At 33.0% G+C, this 22,001-nt stretch overlaps 1 protein-coding gene across 14 annotated transcripts in view; it reads right to left on the reverse strand.

The window, feature by feature from the left end:
* Window positions 1-22,001, reverse strand: part of LOC129001748 (uncharacterized) — a 55,659-nt gene that overhangs the window by 7,402 nt on the left and 26,256 nt on the right. For 2 of the 14 annotated variants that reach the window (XR_008491489.1, XM_054429171.1), the window contains exons 7-16: window positions 21,023-21,212; window positions 18,922-19,063; window positions 18,045-18,169; window positions 16,874-16,897; window positions 12,244-12,300; window positions 8,426-8,507; window positions 7,259-7,441; window positions 4,184-4,328; window positions 3,347-3,454; window positions 1,607-1,759 (exon numbers count right to left, since the gene is read on the reverse strand). Coding sequence is in view for 13 of the 14 variants with exons in the window: in XM_054429171.1 (XP_054285146.1) it covers window positions 1,607-1,759; window positions 3,347-3,454; window positions 4,184-4,328; window positions 7,259-7,441; window positions 8,426-8,507; window positions 12,244-12,300; window positions 16,874-16,897; window positions 18,045-18,169; window positions 18,922-19,063; window positions 21,023-21,212 (1,209 nt within the window). In the remaining variant the exon portion in view is untranslated. Of the gene's footprint in view, window positions 1-1,606; window positions 1,760-3,346; window positions 3,455-4,183; window positions 4,329-7,258; window positions 7,442-8,425; window positions 8,508-11,456; window positions 11,508-12,243; window positions 12,301-16,873; window positions 16,898-18,044; window positions 18,170-18,921; window positions 19,064-21,022; window positions 21,213-22,001 lie in introns of all 14 variants that reach the window. The other 12 variants (XM_054429172.1, XM_054429173.1, XM_054429174.1 and 9 more) reach the window with 12 other exon arrangements.

The following is a 22,001-nucleotide window of genomic DNA, read 5'->3' on the forward strand; positions in this document are numbered from 1 at the left end:
TACAAGTGCAAGACAAGCACTCACAACAACGGCGCCACGGCGGTAAAATTCTGGCTACTCAACTGGTTATAGGTTTGGTGGCCAGTGCGTCGCCAGCTACTGCCGCTGGCGACGTCGCCAGGCTACCTCGTGTAATAGGGGCCTTACTTCATCCACTATTTTTGTAGCCTGTACACACCCCTGTGGGACTATTAGTCTCACCTCAGTATTTGAAACGTCATGAAATGAAATGAATGAAAAAATGAATGAAATTAATGAAGTGAATGAATTGCATACTATGCTTAGATTTCTAAGGTCTTAACCCCCCTAGGAGTCAATAGCCACGGATATGATGAAAAGTGTTTGGACGTAGGAAATGTGTGCAAACGGGTGGAGTGAGTTTGGAGGTGGTTTATAACATTTAATAGTGTAGGCTAATTGCTGTCAGTCTCGCTTGGAGCAGTGACCAAAGTTAGAGAAAAATTTTCCTAAAATCATGGTGTGACTGAACATTTTTTTTCTTTTTATTTGCCCTAGGACACTAGGCATGAGCCCGGGATTGTTTTCACACTTCAGGCTAGACCTAGGGGTTGAGGCATTATTGCTTGGATAAAATCCATTGGTGATTTTGGAATCCGGGACCTCAGGGACCAAATACCTCCAAGAGTCTTGATAGGTGTGACTGAACAATAAAGATCGTAAAACAAATAGGGAACGTCTCTATAAGACTATCAAAGACTACTATCAACCCTGGAAGTACGAAATATGCTGATCAGCAAGCAAAGTTTCCTCAAATTCAATCACTGTATTCATGAAAACTAATGAATCCCCTGTCGCAACCATTGTAAAATGTGTAAATAAAAAATAAAATGGAAATGAAAAGTTGTTTATTTTAACAAGCAAAGCTATGGCCACTGTGTACTGCATTCTGTGACCTTACTAGGCCACTTAAGCATATTTTCTATATCAAACACTATTCTGCTACTCATCTGGCAACAGTAATCAACAGAGAGAGATAGATCCCTTCCTACCAGAAACCGCAGAGAAGTAAGATACAGAGGGTACAAGTTTATGGGACAACTGTGTGCTAGTATCAAACAAGGAAGATCCCTAACGACGATGGCCACACAGCATATTTGTACAGCAGTAGTAGCACACGGGGTATTCCTACCGCATGAGTGTTGTAGTACAAGATGGCAAGGGGGGAAAGGAGAGCGAAAGGAGACAGTGAATAGAATGTGCTCTAGACACCAGCGAATGGTGCTAGACACACTTAAGTGTACCATTGAATGTATCCTCTGTGTCTCTGTACGCAAACCTACAGAAACCGAATCATAGAACGTAATTCATAACAATTTATTTTATAACATTTTTGGATACTATAACGAGACTAACTGTCTGTCCCACAGGGCTAGGAACTGGCTAGAATAGTGTGTATGAATAAAGAACACTAAAACACAAACGAACGATATTTAGTTTATGACATCTATTGGTTGGTCTCTCATTTGAAAGACCTTGCTTGGCTGAGACGGGATCACAATGGACACCTTAACTTGAGGACACCCCTTGTAAATTTGTAATCAAACCCCTTTCTGACATTTACACATAGTGCAATGGTAATACTCACAGTTCTATACTCTGTATGTTGGAGCTAGGACATGTGTTGTCTGCCCTGATGTGGCAGTGTTTGTGACACTTCAACAGGCAGTCCCGGCACTCGTACCCTTGCTTTCCTAGGCGGCGGGGTAGGTTTTTCCGGCACACTTGGCACTGGGTCCCCCTTAAACACAAATCAATCAAATTAATTTAGTTTTCTTGGGTAAAAAGTTATTTGGTTTCAATTTTTATAAGTTTTTGAATAAACTCCGCTAAAGTTATTTACTACAATTTAAAATACTATGTAGAGTATGCAAGGTATACTGTACTTAGTTTTTATACAGTAATCTATAAAGTCTAAAAAATATTTTTTTGAAAAAAATAAATGCTATTTTGGTCTAAAAGTTCTCCGACATAGAATCATACTACAGTACTTATTGCAGATTAAGGAATTACCTAAACTTGCAATCTATCCATAGTTACCAATTACCAATACAATATTTATGGTTACTATGACAGTGTCCCTTTTTTGACAAATGAACATGGAAGTTTGGCAATAATATAATGTAAAAATAGTTGTTAAAATAATTTGTTTTAAGATAGCAACATAAAAATGTTGAGAATAACATCAACATCATAAATACAAAACAATTAGGAAATATATTCTGCAACTTTAATGACGGTAGGTCTTTTATAAAATCTTTGATAAAATCTAGGATGGGATTTATAGTTTTCATATATTCTTTGCTTTTTAAGTGAGGGTTTCTCCGCCTCTTTGAGTAAATATTTAATATATTGCCAAATCAATCAATCAAATACGTCCCATTGCGCAACTCGGGAAAGTTTTATTTTGCAAATCGATTGTTGCAAACAAATGTCCCATAACAAAGTTTTGAACACTGTGAAATTGCACAACAAAACTAAACTAGTGAAGCCCTTATGTACAGATACTCAGTAAAACAATAAAAGCACAATACAAATCCAGTTTTAGTGATAAAAGCAAGCGGCTCGGACTGAATAAAACTCCGAGTGAAAATTATTCTCATAACTGCACAAAACTTACCTTAGTGGTTGAATGGCGAGTTATAACAAAGAGCGGCAAAACTACTTTAATGCCTAACTTACCACAACTTATCGATCTATTTGTGACACAAACATTACAGAAATCAAATCAAGTAGTTGTGAATGAAATAAATGACTTTCTTTTACAGAGAAAAATAACTGTAAAAATTTCATACATTCTATTTCAATGAGCAGCTACGTTCACATCCATTAATTCTGTTTGTGTGAAATTCTAATTACGTAGTACTAAATATTGACTGATTCCAACATAAAAATATACTTAATAAACGTGTGGTAAAATAGTGTGTTAATGACAAAATACATATCCATGCTGTGTTATGCTGTGGATTACCAAACTAAGCTAAAAAGTATAATTTTTAGACAAAGTAGTCTACTAATATTTTTTTAATGAATTATAATTCTCTATTAACATTTTAAGAATTGTCTTGAGATTTTCCAAATAACAACTTCTTTTACTAATTACCTTAAATTTAGAAATCGGTTAATATCAGAAAAAAACTTTGTTTCAACAATTAAAATTTTATACAATAACACAATAGAAATCTTTATTTGGTATTCAAATACATACTCAATTAACATGTCTAATTAAAAAAATAGTTTAATAAAATTTCTGCCATATATAAGTGACATCACCTTAGCTAAACAATCACAACAGTTTAGTATTTACAAGTGAACATAAGAAACTTACCCAGGCAAATGTTTTGCAACAAATGTGTGGTCATTAAATATGTGAAGTTTTGTTCCTTTCTTTTTCCACTTGCTCTTCTGTGCAATTGACAAGGGAACTAAATAGTATCTGAAACAGAAAATTTGTTCTAAATTAGAGAAACAATCTTGATAACACAATATTTAGTTTAAGATACTGTACATGAACAAGTAATCAGTCTGTCCCATTTTAAATTCAAAGACTGTAACAAAACTAACTGCCTTCAGTGATAAAAAAAAAATTTATAGATGAACTTTGCTTAAAAAAACAAAAAAAAACAGTTAAGAGAAGATTTAAGCTACCGAGGATGGTTTTATTATATTTTTGCAATTGGGATAGATATTAAGAAGCTATTCCAACCTTTTAAAGAATCCCGTAATAAAATCCATCTATTTTTGGGAAACGAATAGGCTTCCATCTACTTAGATAAATTCATCTGTTATTAGTCATAAATGTTTTTGGGTGCCTAATAACGCTATATAAGGAGATAAACAAATTGTAAGTTCAATTTTACATATTGATAAACAAGTTTTCTCTAATTAAAATCTAGATATTTGCAAGCAACCTGTAAATATTGAATACAATCATTTAAGTCTTAGCACTTGTGCAAGTAAATAAAAATAACGATCATATTGTCTTAATTTTATTCAAGCTTATCACAAATGTTCGGGTGAAAAACATATTAATACGATAAATTGAGTTTAAAACAAAATGTGAGTAGAAGATTCATTTTAGAGCCTCTTTTCCTCAGTTTCAAATAGATTAAATTTAGTGCAGTTTTTTTACTAAGTTCTTAAAACATTAAGTTGATGTAATTACTTTTTGACTCCATTCTCGATGGTTTCCAAAACGAGGGTGGAAGCCTCATTGATGTAAGTCCTGTTTGAGGCTCCACTTATTCCGGACGCTTCACTCAACGAAGACCTCGCTGATCCTTCCCTGGGCGGTACTGATAAGTATGAACCTAAAACGATGAGAAAAAGAGTGATAACACACAACATTTACTTCACTAGGGTACTGATAAGTATGAACCTAAAATGATAAGAAAAATGAGTGATAAAACACAACTTGTACATCACTAGGGTACTGATAAGTATGAACCTAAAATGATAAGAAAAATTAGTGATAAAACACCACTTGTACATCACTAGGGTACTGATAAGTATGAACCTAAAATGGTAAGAACAAGAATGATAAAACACAGCTTGTAAATCACTAGGGTACTGATAAGTATGAACCTATAATGATGAAAAAGAGTGATAACACATATCTAGTACTTCACTAGCGTGCTAATAAGTATGTACATAAAATGATAAGAAAAAGAGGAGATAAAACACAACTTGTACTTGACTAGGGTACTGATAAGTATGAACCTATAATGATGAGAAAAATTAGTGATAAAACACAACTTGTACATCACTAGGGTACTGATAAGTATAAACCTAAAATGATAAGAAAAATGAGTGATAAAACACAACTTGTACATCACTAGGGTACTGATAAGTATTAACCTAAAATGATAAGAAAAATGAGTGATAAAACACAACTTGTACATCACTAGGGTACTGATAAGTATGAACCTAAAATGATAAGAAAAATGAGTGATAAAACACAACTTGTACATCACTAGGGTACTGATAAGTATGAACCTAAAATAATAAGAAAAATGAGTGATAAATCACAACTTGTACATCACTAGGGTACTGATAAGTATGAACCTAAAATGATAAGAAAAATGAGTGATAAAACACAACTTGTACATCACTAGGGTACTGATAAGTATGAACCTAAAATGATAAGAAAAATGAGTGATAAAACACAACTTGTACATCACTAGGGTACTGATAAGTATGAACCTAAAATGATAAGAAAAATGAGTGATAAAACACAACTTGTACATCACTAGGGTACTGAACCTAAAATGGTAAGAACAAGAACGATAAAACACAGCTTGTAAATCACTAGGGTACTGATAAGTATGATCATAAAATGGTAAGAACAAGAATCATAAAACACAACTTGTACATCACTAGGGTGAATTGAATGGACCAAACTGTTGGATGAACTCTGTGACATTTACACTTTCAACAAGGATGTTAAAACACCACTGTTTTAATGTGATACACTACAGAAACAGTTAAAGTCAAGATAATAATAATCACTGACCGTTAATAAAAAAGTTCAAAATACTTGTATGCAATTTATGAATAAAATATGTTTGGAATAACAAGAATTTTTTTACCTTTTAATTATATACAAGAATTATATTTCTGAAGAAGTTCATGGTGCTATGCATACTGCAACAGCCAAAAAATTGGTTATATATTTTGTTGGCTATTTGTTCCTAATGCTTTGAAGTATAAAACGAGAAAGTGTTATTATGTTAATAATACTTAAGTGATTTTTAAGTCATCATAAAAAAACCAAAAATCAAAAACCAAAGGAAATTGTATAAAATATAAAACAAGCTCAATTATATACAAAAGATATGTATAAAATCAATGAGGGTGAATCAAACAAGAAGATACACTAATATAAAACAAGGTGAATCTTAATAATAAACCAACATAAAGGATTATTGCAAAATACTTACCAAATAAAAGCGTTGAGATTAGAGCAAGGAGCAGCGTGAGAATAAAACAAACAAAACTACATTAGTAACTAGTACAAATCTACAGTCAAATGCATGAAACAAACTATTTATATAAACTATTAAGGTTGCAAATGTCTAATGTCTATTGGTGACAACTGTACATACTATTGGACCTACACAGACTTAAAGCTGGATGGTTTTGGTTATGAACAAAATAAATCATATCATCTAGTGAAATTTATTAGATGAAATCTATTTCACCTTAACATTAATCTTTTGCATTCATATAACAAAACTCACTAAATGCAATTGCTTCAAAATGTATTTTTGGGAATCTAAAAAGTAAAATGATCACACTGTACTAGTGAAATTTCAAATATCTACACTATAAAAATACTGTTTTTTTTGCTAAAATTCTTGCAGTAAATTCTCTCTAGTTTAGTTTATTATTTTATACTTTGGCTTATTTTACAACAGAAAAAACCTGTAGATTCCCTTGAATAAAAAAACCTTCAACAGCCTTGAACATTGTTAAAAATGGATCAATGCAGATAAAATGATAATAAACAACACTTTTTTGTTTTGTTCTTATTTCTATGAGATGAATGCTGAGTTTTGGGGACATTTTCAACTTGTTATGATACTTATCACAACACAGAACGATCAAGAGATATAATTATTGAGTTTTTTCTCATAGCTAAAATGTTTTTCATTAAATATGATAACAAACTCACAAGAACAGCTTTGATTTATAGTTGATGGTAAAATATTAACAGAAAAATAATTTTTAAATCCAAAGCTTAACCTAGAGGCCATTGGTAGGAATCAAAATAAAATCGTAACACATTAGTAAAGAATCAAAAGACAGCAATCCAAATTTTTAACAAATTTTAAACCTGTAGCCAACCAGTATTTTAATCCATTATTTACTTTAAGTTAAATCAACAAACGCACGGATAAAGATATAAAGTGAAAAAAATAAATAAGGCTAAGAAATATTCAGTTTGTAACAACTTTTCTTATATTTATCTGCTATTTGTTCAAATGTTAAACTATCATTCTTTATACCCCGGAAAGTCTGTTCACTTAATTTTTAATTAAAAACACTAAAATTAGAAATATTTTTGAGAAAATTAGGAATGCCAAAATAAACCAAATTTAGCGATCAAAATTCAAGAAAGCAGGTCTGAAACACAGATATTAAATAACTAAAAGCAACTAAATACCAAACAAAGGATTTCAACACTCAATGTTAGTTGTCAAGTGCAAGCAAAATTCGCTAAGTTCGCTAGCAAACTCACCAGTCGAGTGCGCTGATGGATCTCGAGCTCTATCAGCAGAGATCGACCGATTCAACGGGTTGGATTCTAACGACTCATCGTATTCTCCCTGCTCCATCGATTTTGAGCGCATTTTAGATCTACTCAGTCTTTTTCTTATAGTACCAAAAAAGTCTCTTTTTTTCCTACTTCTACCTCTCTCCACTGCAAAATCAAACCCGTCATTAGGAGAGAAAACATTCAATTCAACGTTGCAGCCTTTCGTTACTCTCCCCACCACGAAACGGTTTACGGGGAATCGGGGAGTGTTAAATCATGACTGTCATGCGATTTTTAGCTCTGAATTGATGACATCGGCTGTTAATCAATGAAAGATGATAAGTAAGTTGATGACATATGAATTTTGTTATTAAGTCTTGATTTGAGTTGAACCTTCGTTGTTAATGTAATGAAAATATTAGTCCCAAAACCAGACCCTGCGATTAATCTTGGAGAACCATTTGGTCTATGAAACTAATGATTGGATGTTAGGTGGGGAGAACATCGAAACACCCAAATGCTTTTATAACAAGTCATATTCACGATGGGCTATAATAGACACATTTCTAGTCAGTAATCTACCTTGATTTTCAGTCATTTTTGTTGGGCAGACTATGTTGGTAAGTGTAAAATGTGCAGCCAATTTAATCATTTTAGTATACTCCTGTTGGTGTAATCTCATTTTCATACATATTAAAACTAGTATAATTCACTTGGACAAACAATACCACAGCTTTCAATAAGTAAAAAAAACCCATTTATTTTAATTATGTTTGCAAAACTGCTGTACTATGTTTAACATGTTGTTATGAGATTATATTTAAAAAAGTAAATATAAAAGAAGGAAAGGAAAAAGTTTGACAAACATTCTTGCTACCAAGACTAAAATGTATGAATATGTAATAGGTAATATGAATATGTAGTATGTAAAGTGTCACCCGAAACTAGAAATCCCCAGACAACTCTACAGTTTATAAGACTGAAGACGGACAAAGGTACGTAACGTATTATTATATTATATAAAAAAGTTTACTAGAAATGTGTCTACTGCAAATAAATACATTTCTAGTGGAATGGCTACAAAATTTAACACTTTTATGGATTTTGATGGCCTCGTGAAAGTATAGACCTAGAGTGTAAGGTACGTACCTTCAGCTTGAGCTTCGGAGGGTTGAAGTGTGTGTGTGTGTTGTCCATGAGCTCCTGGCCCCATAGTTTCTCTCAAACCTTGCTGAAAAGATAACAGACCATACAACAAGAAAAGCTTTACAATTTTTAAGTTAATAACGTAAAGTGAACTTCTTTTTAGGTGAATCGATCCTTGTTAAATAAGATGATATCATTATTTATGTTACTTAGTCGGTATGGTTTAACGCGTTTTTTTTTCCTCAAAAAAGTTAGCAAATCTTTGCAATTCCTTGGAAAATTGAAAATGTTAATTTCTTGAACAGTTCAAAACTGTAGATTCTATATCCATTATTTAGGACATCAGAAAAATATCAACCACAAAGGTAAGTTTTTGGGAAAAAACAGAGGAAATCTAACAGCAAGAATATAGTGAAAAGAGAAATAAGAAATAGTTGTGCTGTACCGACTCACCCCTTGCTTTGCTGGATATGTTCCACGCACAGGTTAATTGCCTATGTGGACAGGCAAATGCAAGGTTAAAAGAGACCGCCTACCTTATATATATATAAAAAACTACTTTGAAACACGATATGTGGATTCACAACAAAAAGTCTATGTTTGAGGTGGAGGTTAGGTGAGAAGCGATATTTTGGTACATTAAGAAGATCTCTTAGACATTCAAAGAAAAAATAAAAGGACCAAATCACCAGAGAAAATGTATAAGAATAATTGTGAGTGTCAACAATTAAAGAAGTAACCAAAAGTAGAGGGCAAAAATTATTCCAACTATACTTGAGGTGGCCAAAAGTTTGCCCATTGAGTAGTGTTGAGTCATCAGTTAATTTTGTTAATTAAAGATTGACCATTTTTAGTCCTGCTTATTTCTTTATAGCCATATTTATGATATTTAGTATCATAATGTAGTTGATAGTTTTTAAATCTTGGCATCAACATTTTTAACAGACTTTCATTCGATTGTTAAGAAATCATATTTAAGCTAAGCAATGTAACACAAAACACGCTAAGGAAGGAAATAGCACTGAAAACCAAATAAATTACATCTAGGTAATGCCACTATTTCATAATAAAGAAATAGATCTTTTATATTTTGTTTTAAATATCAATACTTTAAATGTATTTCTTTGTCTCAACTACAATGTCATGTAATAAGACATTTTATTATTCACAACAGTAACTTACACAAGGTAAAACAATTGCATTACACATGACAATTTGTTTGTAAAATTATCGAGTGAAAATAATTAAATTTAATACCAGCTTCTTAACAACTTAACAAACTACCAATAATAATTAGAGCCAATTTTATCATGCTGTAAGTGCCGCTTTACCAATAAAACAGTTTGTCATAAATGCATAATTCTACATAACTACCACTCACAAATGCTATTAGTTTAAAAACTGCAGGTTTCAAAAGCTTCAAACAAAAACGTGCAAATGTTACATGCAGGAAAGTGAGAGTATTAAATGAAAATGATTGTCCATGTGAATGCATATATAAAAGGCCCTAATTATGGTGCATGTTGGTGAATATTTTACGGATAAATACAAAAAGTATATAAATACATTTATAACAACTACATTTTGCAATGATATTGTCACCAAACGCCAACATTTTTTTCTAGTTTGAGTGTTGTTACCAATTGAAGTTTTAAAAAAGGTGAAGTGTTCCCCATGAGACTTACGAATGATGAATAGGGCTCTGTCCTAAGCATAAATATTCATTTGGTATAGGGTATATTAATAGTAATCTTTACACAAAGTAGTTATTACTAAATTACATATTTACCAAGCACATAGGCTTTGTGAGATGAGTTACGAGAGAGTGCCACTGTTTTAGAATAAACAATTAAACATTTTTTCATGCGGGGAACAGTTTTGAGAATTTTTAACAATTAAAATGTGAAAAAAGTAATAAGGTGCAATTTTGAGTGTCCATTAATGTTTTGTTTTCTGATTTTGTTTTTGTCTGGGGAGCAATAAAATTAAAGAATGACAAAGTGGACTGTATTGCAATTATTTTTGAAAGATGCTTTGAACTAGGAAAGCCACAAGTTTAGGACGAAACAGAAGTAGTGTCTTGTCTATTCAAACAAACACTATAATCTATCACTTCGATAGATTTTAACTTTTAATCAACTACAAATTGATCATTGTGTGAAAGCTAGGGTTTTCAAACACAAAAAGGTCATTTACCCACCTGATTTTTGATTACTTGCTCACCTAAAATTGAAATTGCAGATTTTCTGTTAACAACTGGTAAAAAAATTACAAAGAGGGATTTCTAGAGAATAAAAATACACGTACGTCAAATGAGTTTTATTAGTGTTCATATTAGAAGTTGTTAAAACCCACACACTTTTAAAGTGTAAACCAAGATTTTTAATTTGTAGTTAGGATGAGATATCAGGGTCGTGCTGTGCTTAAGGAATTTTCGGAAAATATCCAATAAATATTAAAATATTCAACACGAGAAATACATTTAAATATTTTGTTGTTGTGTAAATCTAAAAAAAATTTAACTTTTTTGTTTGGTATTAAAAATAGTTGGGATTAAATACAGTTTATATGTTTTAATGCTTAGTTATTTTGAATATTCTTAATTTTTGGTAGTTACCATGAGTTTTTTCTAACTAAACAGATTACTAAAAAAGATAATTTATTAAAAACTAGAATTACATTTAACAGCTTCTCTATTAAGTTTTTTGCATAAAGAAATATAGACCCATACATAGTTTAAAATTTACACAAATTTGGACCTTTTGATAGTGTAAATGACGATTAATACCACATTTAAAATGCAATCCACAAATTTTCCTTCAACACAATCTAAAAATGTAAATGAAAATGTTGTTAATTATTACGTATATCCAGAAAATCGTTCTATGTCAATTTTGCTAAATCCAAATCCAAATATAAACCACACTAACTTCATTAACATTTCAATTTATTTACATGATGCACAAGATGTGAGATATTCAAAGCATGATACAGCTTAAAAGCTAATGGCAATCTCATGATTCCGGTTACAAACCTGTCTATTTCTATATCGATTAAACAGTTCATAATTCGGAGCAGTCTGGTCCTACAAGGAAAGTTAAATTTATTTTTTTTTTATAATAAACATGAACACACCTTATCTTATATCTGTAAACAAAAAAATATATAATAAATGATAGTGACTATAAAGGAGTTATACAGCTAAATCAGGGAATACCACCTCCATCTGAAAATAACCAAAACCCCCAGTGAAGATCATGCACAGCATAGCGAACCTTAGTGCTATACAACAAAAATAAATAAATCAATTTAAAAATCAAAGTTAAGGATACAAGAAAACAACTTTGAGAGAAATTTAAGAAAAGAAATGTATCTCTCTACTAAATAATCTGTGTTACAAGTATACACGGGTAAAACGTAAAAAAGTTTGTATGATTTTAGAACGAATCATTGTAAGTTATAACGATATAAGAATAACAGAATTTAAAAGCAAACATAAAAAATAAGTTTTCTAATCCAGTAAGGATATTTAGACATTTTAAATTAAAATTATATAATCGTGCTAAATTAAAAATTACAATCAAGAGTTTATTTCCATCTTTAATTTCTGACTAGTTGCACAATTCATTAGAAAAATAATTCTGCAGAAAATACAAATAAACACTAACACTTAACATCGAACATCCAAAGCGATTACCGAAGATGAAAACAATTCAAGACATGTGGAAGCAGAAGAACAGTATTTACAGCAAAATAAAAGAGTAAGATAAGTGCATTAGCGTCCCATAACCGTTGAATAGAGAAGTCGATACGCCAAATACCTGATCTTGATTACTGTTTTCTACTTCCAACCAACGTCCACCTTCGGTTTGTTCAACCTGTTAACAGGGTAGGTTCATCTATACAGTATACAGTCTAAGGTTAGGGGGTCATTTACTGAAAGTTAGTGTAGATATCACAGACAGTTCACTTGTAAGAAATACAGGGTCTAGAGAAAATAAAAAGCAGGTAAGATTCAGGGGCAAATATTATGAGTACTTTTTAGGTGAATATTTTTTCCGTGAAGTTGATAGTAATTTAGATAAAAGTATTTTTGTTTTATAGCTTAGTTTGCTAATTTAAGTTTCATTATGACAAAAAAATAAAGTTTATCACACGGGGAAAAAGTGCCTTTTCAACCCTCGCTCGTTTTCCAAACTCGACTTCGCCTCGGTTGAAGCTTGAGCTTGGATCTAAAAAAGTCACAATACGTCCTGGTGATGAAATATACTATTAAGGTTTGGGTTATACAGGGTGTCTCACGAGAGGTGTCTCAAATTGATTACGGAAAAACGGCTTAACGTACAAGAATGAAATAAAATTATTTCCCACTAAATCGACCCCGAGGAATAACGTAAAAATATTTTTAACTTTTTCCCAATACAGGGTGTGCCTGTCACACGCATACAATAAATAAATAACACGAAACGAATTACGAACATTTGGATAGGCCTATCACACGACGCGGACGGTCCCGGCGCAGGTAGTAGACTGCAGCGTCAGACTCCTTGTTCATTGTTGTCCACGTTATCAGCAGGACAAAGGTCAGGTGGTCGGTTACTTTGGTTTATTAAAACATTGAAGATGGAGTGTGAACGAAACTGTAGTTTTTCATTGAGGATATGTCCACTTACGGTGTTGTCATTGTATAATTTGTATATTTCAAATTCCTCAAGCGTGTTTAATTTACTACCTTTTCTACATACATGTAGCACCTCTAGACCGTCAGCAATCCCACTCATATTATGGTTTAGGTCAATCAAATGTTGGGCGAACGCTGAATTCTGTTTGATTGAATGAGGTTTGGGCCTGTGTTCATTGTAACGAGTAACGAACCCACGACCTGTTTGACCTATGTATTGGCTTGGACAATCTTGGCATTTGATTTTATAAACACCTGTCATTTCAATTTTCTCTCTTGTTTGGTCAGTCTGCGACAGGGTATTGCGAGTACGATTTGTGGTTTTGAATGTTAATTCTATTCCCTGCCTACGAAGCTCTTTGGACAGGCAATTTTGTAATGTGTGGGAAAATTCAACACAAACGTACTTCTTACGCTCGTCCAATTGTTTGACCTTCCCTTTGTGGTGTTTGGTTATAAGTTTGTCTACTAGCCTGCTGTTGTAGCCGTTAGATGTGGCTATATGTTTAATAATATTGTATTCTTTGTTGTAATTTGTGGGACTTAGAGGGACCGTTAGAAGTCTATGTACCATTGAGTTGAATGCTGCAATTTTTTGAGAGTGTGGGTGGTACGAGGTTGCATGAATGGTCTGGACTGAAAACGTGGGTTTCCTGTAGATTTTATAATCAAAACTATTGTTAATTTTAGTTATAGTTAAATCCAAAAAATTAATTGCGTTGTTCTCTTCCGTTTCCAAGGTGAACTTTAGCCTGGGAGCTATGTTGTTGAGATAATTTAATTGTAGATCTAATTGCCTTTTATTGCCATCAAACAAAACAATGGTGTCATCGACGTATCTATTGTATAGGACTATTTTTGAATGATATTTGTTTTTGTTTGATAAAATGTATTCATTTTCGATATGATTTAAATATATGTCAGATAGGATACCAGACAGTGGGGATCCCATGGCTAGACCAGGGTTTGACGTGGTTTAACACTTCATCAAATTGGGCCTTTAGTGTTAAACCCAAATAACATGCATTTGATAAAGGAAAATTAGGTTTTTTGTTATTTACGCAAAAACTAAAAGAGATACGAAGTAAGTGTAAATTACAAAGTTGTTAGGAATTAAAAAACCTATAAAATGATGTGCCACTTGACATATGTTGCTATTTGAAATTTTTGAAAAATGAGCATTTGCAAATCTTTAAAAATAATTTTATTTGGAATTTTTATAATTTCAAAAAAACGTTACTTGTAGCATATCAAAGTAAAGCTAATTTCATAACGAGTAAGAAAATTCAACCGGAGAAGGGATAAATGCATTGGTATAGGAAACACAGAGTATTAAAAAAATATAGATTAAAAAAAAACTGCCGCCATTTTGAAACGGAAAAAGATAACTTATTTCTGTTTTTGCCAAAATGTTTGCCCATCAAATACCTTTAAAATGATGTATAACATGACATATGTTTACATTTGAAAATTCCGAGATTCTAACTAGTGACCCTCAGTTTTTGACTCACCCTGTATTGGGAAAAAGTTAAAAATATTTTTAAGTTATTCCTTGGGGTCGATTTAGCGGGAAATAATTTTATTTCATCCTTGTACGTTAAGCCATTTTTCCATAATCAATTTGAGACACCTCTCGTGAGACATTCTGTATAAATAAGGAGTCTTGTTATCTACATAAGCCTATTGTAGAGACCAAGATACAATTTCAAATAAGAGAAGACAAATTCAGTGGAATAATGTTTTTACACAATAAGAGAGGGATAAAGATATGGCTTAGAGACAGAAATTTGAATGAGAGTAATGTCAAACATTTACTGAAATGTAGAGTGTATTTTCTATATTACACATCTTCAGTCCTGAATTTTAAAATCACAATTTCTCAATCTTACATTTAGACACTCTTCTTTGAGCATTGTAATGAAATGAAATGAAAAATGAAATGAAAAATCATTTATTTACACAGGCAAAGTTAGGGCCACATGGCCCTTTCTTACACTTAACCTGTGTATTGTACTTCAGCAACAAAAGTAAAGAATGAATAGCAGACATCTACGAATGGCATATAAGGTTGCGAACAGGAGTTGCATGAATGGAGATTAGGTTATAAATTATCTAGAGTGGTGATAAAATATTGTAGGTACAAATTAAGGATTGGCTACAGCTAATTTTTTTTAAAATTAGAATTTTTAAAATATATAAAATATTGTCAGGATTTACAGATAGCTCTGTGGAAATTGGGAATGGTTTTATTGGAACTACAGAAACATACTTATTACTAGATCTAACAAGGTTGAACTACGTCAAATACACATAACAACAACAATATTGAAATACAGAAGAAAAGAAACCTTATATTAACCCAGACATTAAGAGATTTAGAATATTTTAAGATGGACCTGATTTTACACAGATTTCGCCAAGTTTTATAAGTTGAATTTAGTCCTGAAAGTTGTAAGAGTAGTCAGGAAACTTTCTATCTTTTGGATCCATTTGGTTCAGACAGCCACAAGTGTAAGATAAGTAAACTTGCTGCACACCCCTTTGCCCTTAGCCGAAAACAAATGCTACAAACCATTAACAAAGATTTGGCGATTGTCAGGAAATAAACTTGAAGGATGGTAATTTGCCAGAATGATCTGCCAAGATAGTTTTAGTCTTTATAGTTGCAGTAGACTCTTTTTCAATATTCAAGTATTGCTAATGTTGGAACATGTCCATCCATTTCTGTGACGGGACCGTGCCATGGTCGGAACGGCCAAAAGGTTGCATATCTTGGGATCTCAGCAACACCTGTAACTGTCTCCCACAATTGTGGCAACACTCGTGAGCACATCTTGCAGTGTCATCTGTACCATCAGTATCATATTTGCGATTTGCGGAGGGTTAGTTTGATTCCTGGAGTTGTCTAAGATATTTCATAGTATCATAGTAATATAACATTTCTGGGGGATTCCCAGTTTTCCTGGAATTCCCAGAGGGTAGACACTATGTTTCAAGTCTGAAAGCAATCAGCTTTATCGCTCCAGATAGGAAACTGTCAAAAAAGTAAACGGCCGGACACTAGGTCTGATATCGCAAGAAGTCGGTTTGCTGAGATCAGATATGAGGGGTTCTACTGTACTTGTATAAAAAATCACACGTAAAAGACATTTTGTATTTGCATTTTTATGTGATTTGAAAAAAGTCAATCAGTAATAGTATACGTTATATAAAATATTTATATGCTATTCATTTGATAACACATACAGTTACCAAAAGTAGTGAAAGATTTTGAACCCCATGCTTGCCAGTGTCTACATGCAAAGAACAGTTGATTTGTCAGACCCATGTTATAAGAGTTAACACCATACCAGCAGATGCAGAAAAAATGGTGTATTACAGGCTTCCATCTATATTCTCAAATCAGTGTCTTGAATAATTAATCATGAAGTGAAACTTGTGTAATGATCATAATTTCGACATTTGCAGTTATTTTTTTATTTTTGCATAATTTAACATAGAACTCTAAAATATTTCATCAGCATTGATGTCTGTATTTACGTGTACTAGTAACCTTACAGTGACATATCATGTAATTGTGCATAAATAATTTTCAGCTGTGAAGTAAATTATTAGAAAAAGTGTTTGTTCCACTTCACAACTAAAACAACCTTCCCAGTTTTTCATTGCATTTTTGTAAATCATACTTTAAAAACACATCCTTTTCCCATAAAAATAAGAAGCATAATATTGCACTTATTTTATTACTAACACAAAAATAACAAACTTACCTTTAGAAGCTGTTTCTGGGGTTGCTAGAGATGAAGGCATCCAAAAAATAAAACACAAAAAATTAAAACAACGCAAAATGCAAGGTTCACTCTCAAAATCATACAGGGAAAGTTAGAAGGAAGTACAGTGATATAAGAGTTTATTTAAAAGATAAACTTGGAATTTTATTTATTTATGGAATTTAATCAAAGCTTTGGGAATATTAACAATAGGACATAAAAAAGTGCTCTGAAGTCTATAAAACTAATAAGGAAGAAGGAACATTTGTAAAATTATTAATAAAACAATACCCAATATTGAGTCAATAAAAACAGATAAAAAACTTATCACCAATCACAACACGACAAAAAGATTATATCACACATCAAAGAGAGATGTACATATTTTCTTAAACTTAAACAGAAACATATTTTTATTTTATCATTCAAACAATTTTCATTTGTAAATAATTAGTAAAACAGTTAATTACTTAAAAGATGAAAATCAAGAATTCAGTGAAGAATATGTTAATGACTAACAACTACTCATACCAGTATTGTTAAGGTTAAGTCATTCTGAATTTTAAAATGCAGGTAGGAATCTATGTCAATTCAGTTTCATGCAAGATATTTTTAAGACTGATTTTAATAATTTCAACAGTATGTACAAGTAAAATGTATACAATCAACACATACCCTAGTAAAACTTTTGAAAATATACTTTAACTAGTACCTTCTATAATATTAATAAATAATTACATAAGCTACAGAATTGATTTGAGTTGGTTCACACTTATAAAAAAATAACAAATTGTTATGAAAGATGGAAGAAAATATAATCAATATCAACAACATACAAAAGAATCAGTTTAGAGTAAACACAGGGAAAACCTGTGTAAGTAAATTAAGTTGATTAATTAACGTACTACCTTAATTTTTTGGCGCCTTTCTCCGACAATGTCAACTTTATGGTTATGCAAGAGAACGATCCAATAATTGAATATATGATTGAAATTTTTCATCGTAAATTTTTAAAAGCTCGTGAACACCTTAGGGATTGCGGACCACTCGGGGAACATTCTAACAAAAACACACTACTTGAGAACTCTAACAGCAGTCCTTGAGATGACTAGACTGCCAAAGTTGTATTTAACGCAGGGGAAATAACTATTAGCTACACAAATGCACTCACCCGCTGAACACTGTGGATTATTAAAGTGCTCTTGCTCGGCTGTGAGGGGGTGTTGTTGCGATTACGCAGCTCCAGGTCTCGAAGAGCCGAGTCTGTGACCTCGTCACCACCGTTGGCCAGGTGTTCTGTAAAATGAAGATAACATACATGGCAACCCCCTATATAGCTTGGTTGTTCATTCATAGCACCATAATTGTCTCAATGTGTAATAATGTGGACCTTAGTAAATAAGTTGAAAGAGTCATTTAGTTGAAAAGTGAATTAATAAAAGTTTAATAAATAAACAGCAACTAGTTAGCATACCTTAGAAGGAGGAAACTCACAATAATTTGTGTTCGTCCTTTTTAAGTGTAGGTAGACAAAGAGATTGTTGCTACCATTTTGTGAAGTATCATTGTCTACGTCTACAATTAAAAATTCCCCCAGGGGACGAAATTTTATGTTTTATGTGTGTTCTGTGAGTTCAATGGCCTTCCTGTACTACTTCTAGGGTAAGCTAGCTGCTATTCATTTATTTTACAAACTACCCCCCAGATCTAGAGCCTTTTCCTTGAACAACACTAATAAAATACAGTCAAAGAAATATTTTTGAATCATCATATCTAAACAACAAAAAATAGAGGTTTGGTTAAATAACATGAGTTTTATTTGAGGATAAAAAGGGAACAGTTATCAACCATAACTAATTGTTAAAAATACTGATTAGAAAATTTTACTGCTCATATTATCAACACATGTTACTACACGATTTGTTATGGCGGTTGCGCAAAGTATGGCAGTATGGGTGATTCCAAGATGGAGGTAGGTTACACGAACCAATACGCAAATTCCATAGAACTGAAATGCATAAAAAAAGTTAGAAATTTGTCTGACTCACCAGGGGATCCTCCCTGTTTGGCAAATACAGTTTTGGTGGTGGTGACGGGACGACCCGAGGGTGAAACGGACTTCAAAGTCTCCTTTAGCTTGAAGGGTTTGTCTCCGACCTGTGGTACGTCTGCTCCTTCTATGAAGAGGAACTGTAACAGCAAGGATATTAATCCATGAGGAAAAGACATTTGATATTAATCTCTAGCCTGAGCGATCCAACAACTTAACTTATAACTTAGTGAAGGATGTAACATAGAGCACAAGGGCCTACGTTTTTAGGATTTGTGAGGATAGGAGGCTTACCTGAAGGGGAAAGAGTGCAAACTGGTATAAGATACACACAACTTTACACTATACACAAAACATTCAAATATTTCACTGTCAGCGATAGATTGGACTCTTGAATCTTTCCCATTCAGGTAAGCTTGCTATCCTGACAACAAATCCTATTACTTATTAGTGAGTAATATAAAACCATAAAACACTGTTTTTAAGTTATCGTGATAAACAGTTTTCTTTTCAATCCTCCCTTTTCATGCTTCCTAACAACAAATTGATGTTAGATGCAAAAACATCCTTGTTTCCTTAAAATATCTTCTTCTATCTATATAAATAAAGTTGGAGTTTTGTCTCTACATTGCTCAGAATTATATATTTTTAGGTTATTTTTAAGTTTTATACATTAAAGAAGCAGAAACGAATGTTATCTCAATTTCTGTCTGTCTGTCTGTCTTTCTGTCTGTCTGTAACACTCAAGATGCCATTTTACGCTGTCTTCTCCTGGAAAACGAGAGTACCTATCAAGATCCAAGTCATTTTAATGTATTCACTGGATTGGCGAGAGTGTCTTTAGTCATTAAAATATGGCCTCACTACTTTGTAAATAAAATTACGGACGTTCAAAAATGCAGTTTTGTGCGATTATTGTCAAATTTTAGTTCAATTTTTATCACATAATCGTCTATGAAATAACGAACAGCTGTTCGGATCAAGATTATTTTTTCTAGCTTTCACTGATATGTTTACAAATACCGCAACCATTTCTAATCACGTTTTGAAAGCAAATCCCAACCAAGTGAGATTAAAAACGTTTTTCTTACATAACAGATTTAATTAATCGCAAGTGCAATATTATAGTGTAACCGTAAATGAAATTAAATAACTAGGCATCATCCAGGTCAGGAACCAGGAATTCTTTGTGTATAAAATTGTTCTTGAAGGTTTCAACTGACTACGATAATATCCCCGTGCGTAGAACGGGCACACAGCTAGTTGATTCTAAAGTATTCATCCTATCTAAATAGACCAAATATAGCCAATTTCATTAAAAATAACACAATTAAACGAGCTACTCACTTACTATACAAATAAAAAAATTTATTCTCATTATTTGTGTTTTTTATATCCGTATACATAAAATAAACACAATGGAACATCTCATACTATCTAAATAAAGTTTCCTTGTTTTTATGCAAAAAATAAATGGTGCGGATAAGCAGAAAAACGATGGATATATCCGCTGCCCGTCTTTGAAAATCTGGCTGTGACAAGAATAGGCAATAAATAGAGAGCAATATGTTATCACTATTTCATGCTGCTAGACAGACAACAACTGTAGCTTTAAGCGCCAACAAAGTCAACGTTGTGCTATGGGTGCAACATCATAGTGATGGGGGAAGCGCGGGAGAGGGCAGCCGGCAAGTCAATTTCAAGGTTGCGTTGGTTGCGGAGAACGTGGGGAAGTAGCGCCATGGTAGCCCGAGACATCTGGGTACTGCAAAAGCACCAGAAAGACAAGATACAGCAAGTCAGAAGATAAGGCGGATATATCCGTCTCCCGTCCGAAACATAATAACCCATATGCGGATATATCTGCCGCCCGTCCTTTATCGCCAAAGACATAGGCGGATATGCGTCATCCGTCCACGAAGGCTTACAATAAGGTGTTAAAGTTGGAATGATTCAAAAGTTGGCGTATACAACAGAAATCAGTAACTTACATCAGCCCTATGTGGCTCAATTACTGCATTAATTTTAATTATGAAACTGGCCACAATTATACCATAGGGATAGAATGTCTAGTATCCGTAGTCAATGAGACAACTCACCTCCAGCGTAAGCATGCCTGACACCTGATCTTCCTGATAAGGCCGCGACTGCAGAGAGATGGTTTGTCTTTGCGATGGATTGATCAGTAACTCTTCCACACCTACAATGGCCAATCCCAGGAACTTGTTTTGGCCGCCCGCGCGGTCGTACACTTCACACAGTATCTCCGATGTGTGGCCGGTAACATCACTGCAACAGACAGTGAACAACTAAACAATGCACTTAGGGGAATATATGAGTTTTGAATTAAATAAGATAGAAGTAAAATTAAAGTTTATTTAATTAAGACACAAAAAAAGTAAGGTACAGTAGAGTCCGGATAGTCCGAAATGGTTAGGAACAGGGACCCATTTCGGATTAACAAATATTTTGGATTAAAAGTTTTTTATTCTAATTTTTTAAATTTTTACAACTTTTATACCTATATATATTTTTTGTATTTTGTCCTAAGACGCTGGGCACGAGCCCGGGATTGTTTTTTACATTACTTTAGGCTAGACCTAGGGGTTGCAGCATTATCACTTCGATAAAATCCATTGGTGATTTGGCGGGATTGGAACCTGGGACGAAAATGAAAAATGTTTACTAAAAAAATGGCGAAATGTTTACTAAAATACTCTATACAACAAGTCTATCTCGCCCGGCCGCTACAGAATACTTCGACGAGGTACAGCTAACTGTCATTACACGACAGTGCTAGCAGTTTCGGCTTTTCCCAATGGGTGACAGCATGTACTGGGTCATCACTTTTTGTGTCTACAATAAACTGCATTAGTGTCGTCACACGACTGTGCTAGTATTTTCGACTTTCCCCGATAAGTGACGCACGTACTGGGTAAGAAATAATCGATAAAATATTTAAAAATGGACTTTTTTATTTTGGATTAAGCGGACCTTTGAATTATCGGGACTCCACTAAGTATAGTACGTTAATTCAACAATCTTGCTGTTGCAAAACTGTATAGTATTTCACTTACA

The sequence above is a fragment of the Macrosteles quadrilineatus genome, unplaced genomic scaffold (assembly GCF_028750875.1).
Source record: "Macrosteles quadrilineatus isolate MER2022 unplaced genomic scaffold, UCM_ALF_1.0 Scaffold_8__2_contigs__length_117827958, whole genome shotgun sequence".
Classification (NCBI taxonomy): domain Eukaryota; kingdom Metazoa; phylum Arthropoda; class Insecta; order Hemiptera; family Cicadellidae; genus Macrosteles; species Macrosteles quadrilineatus.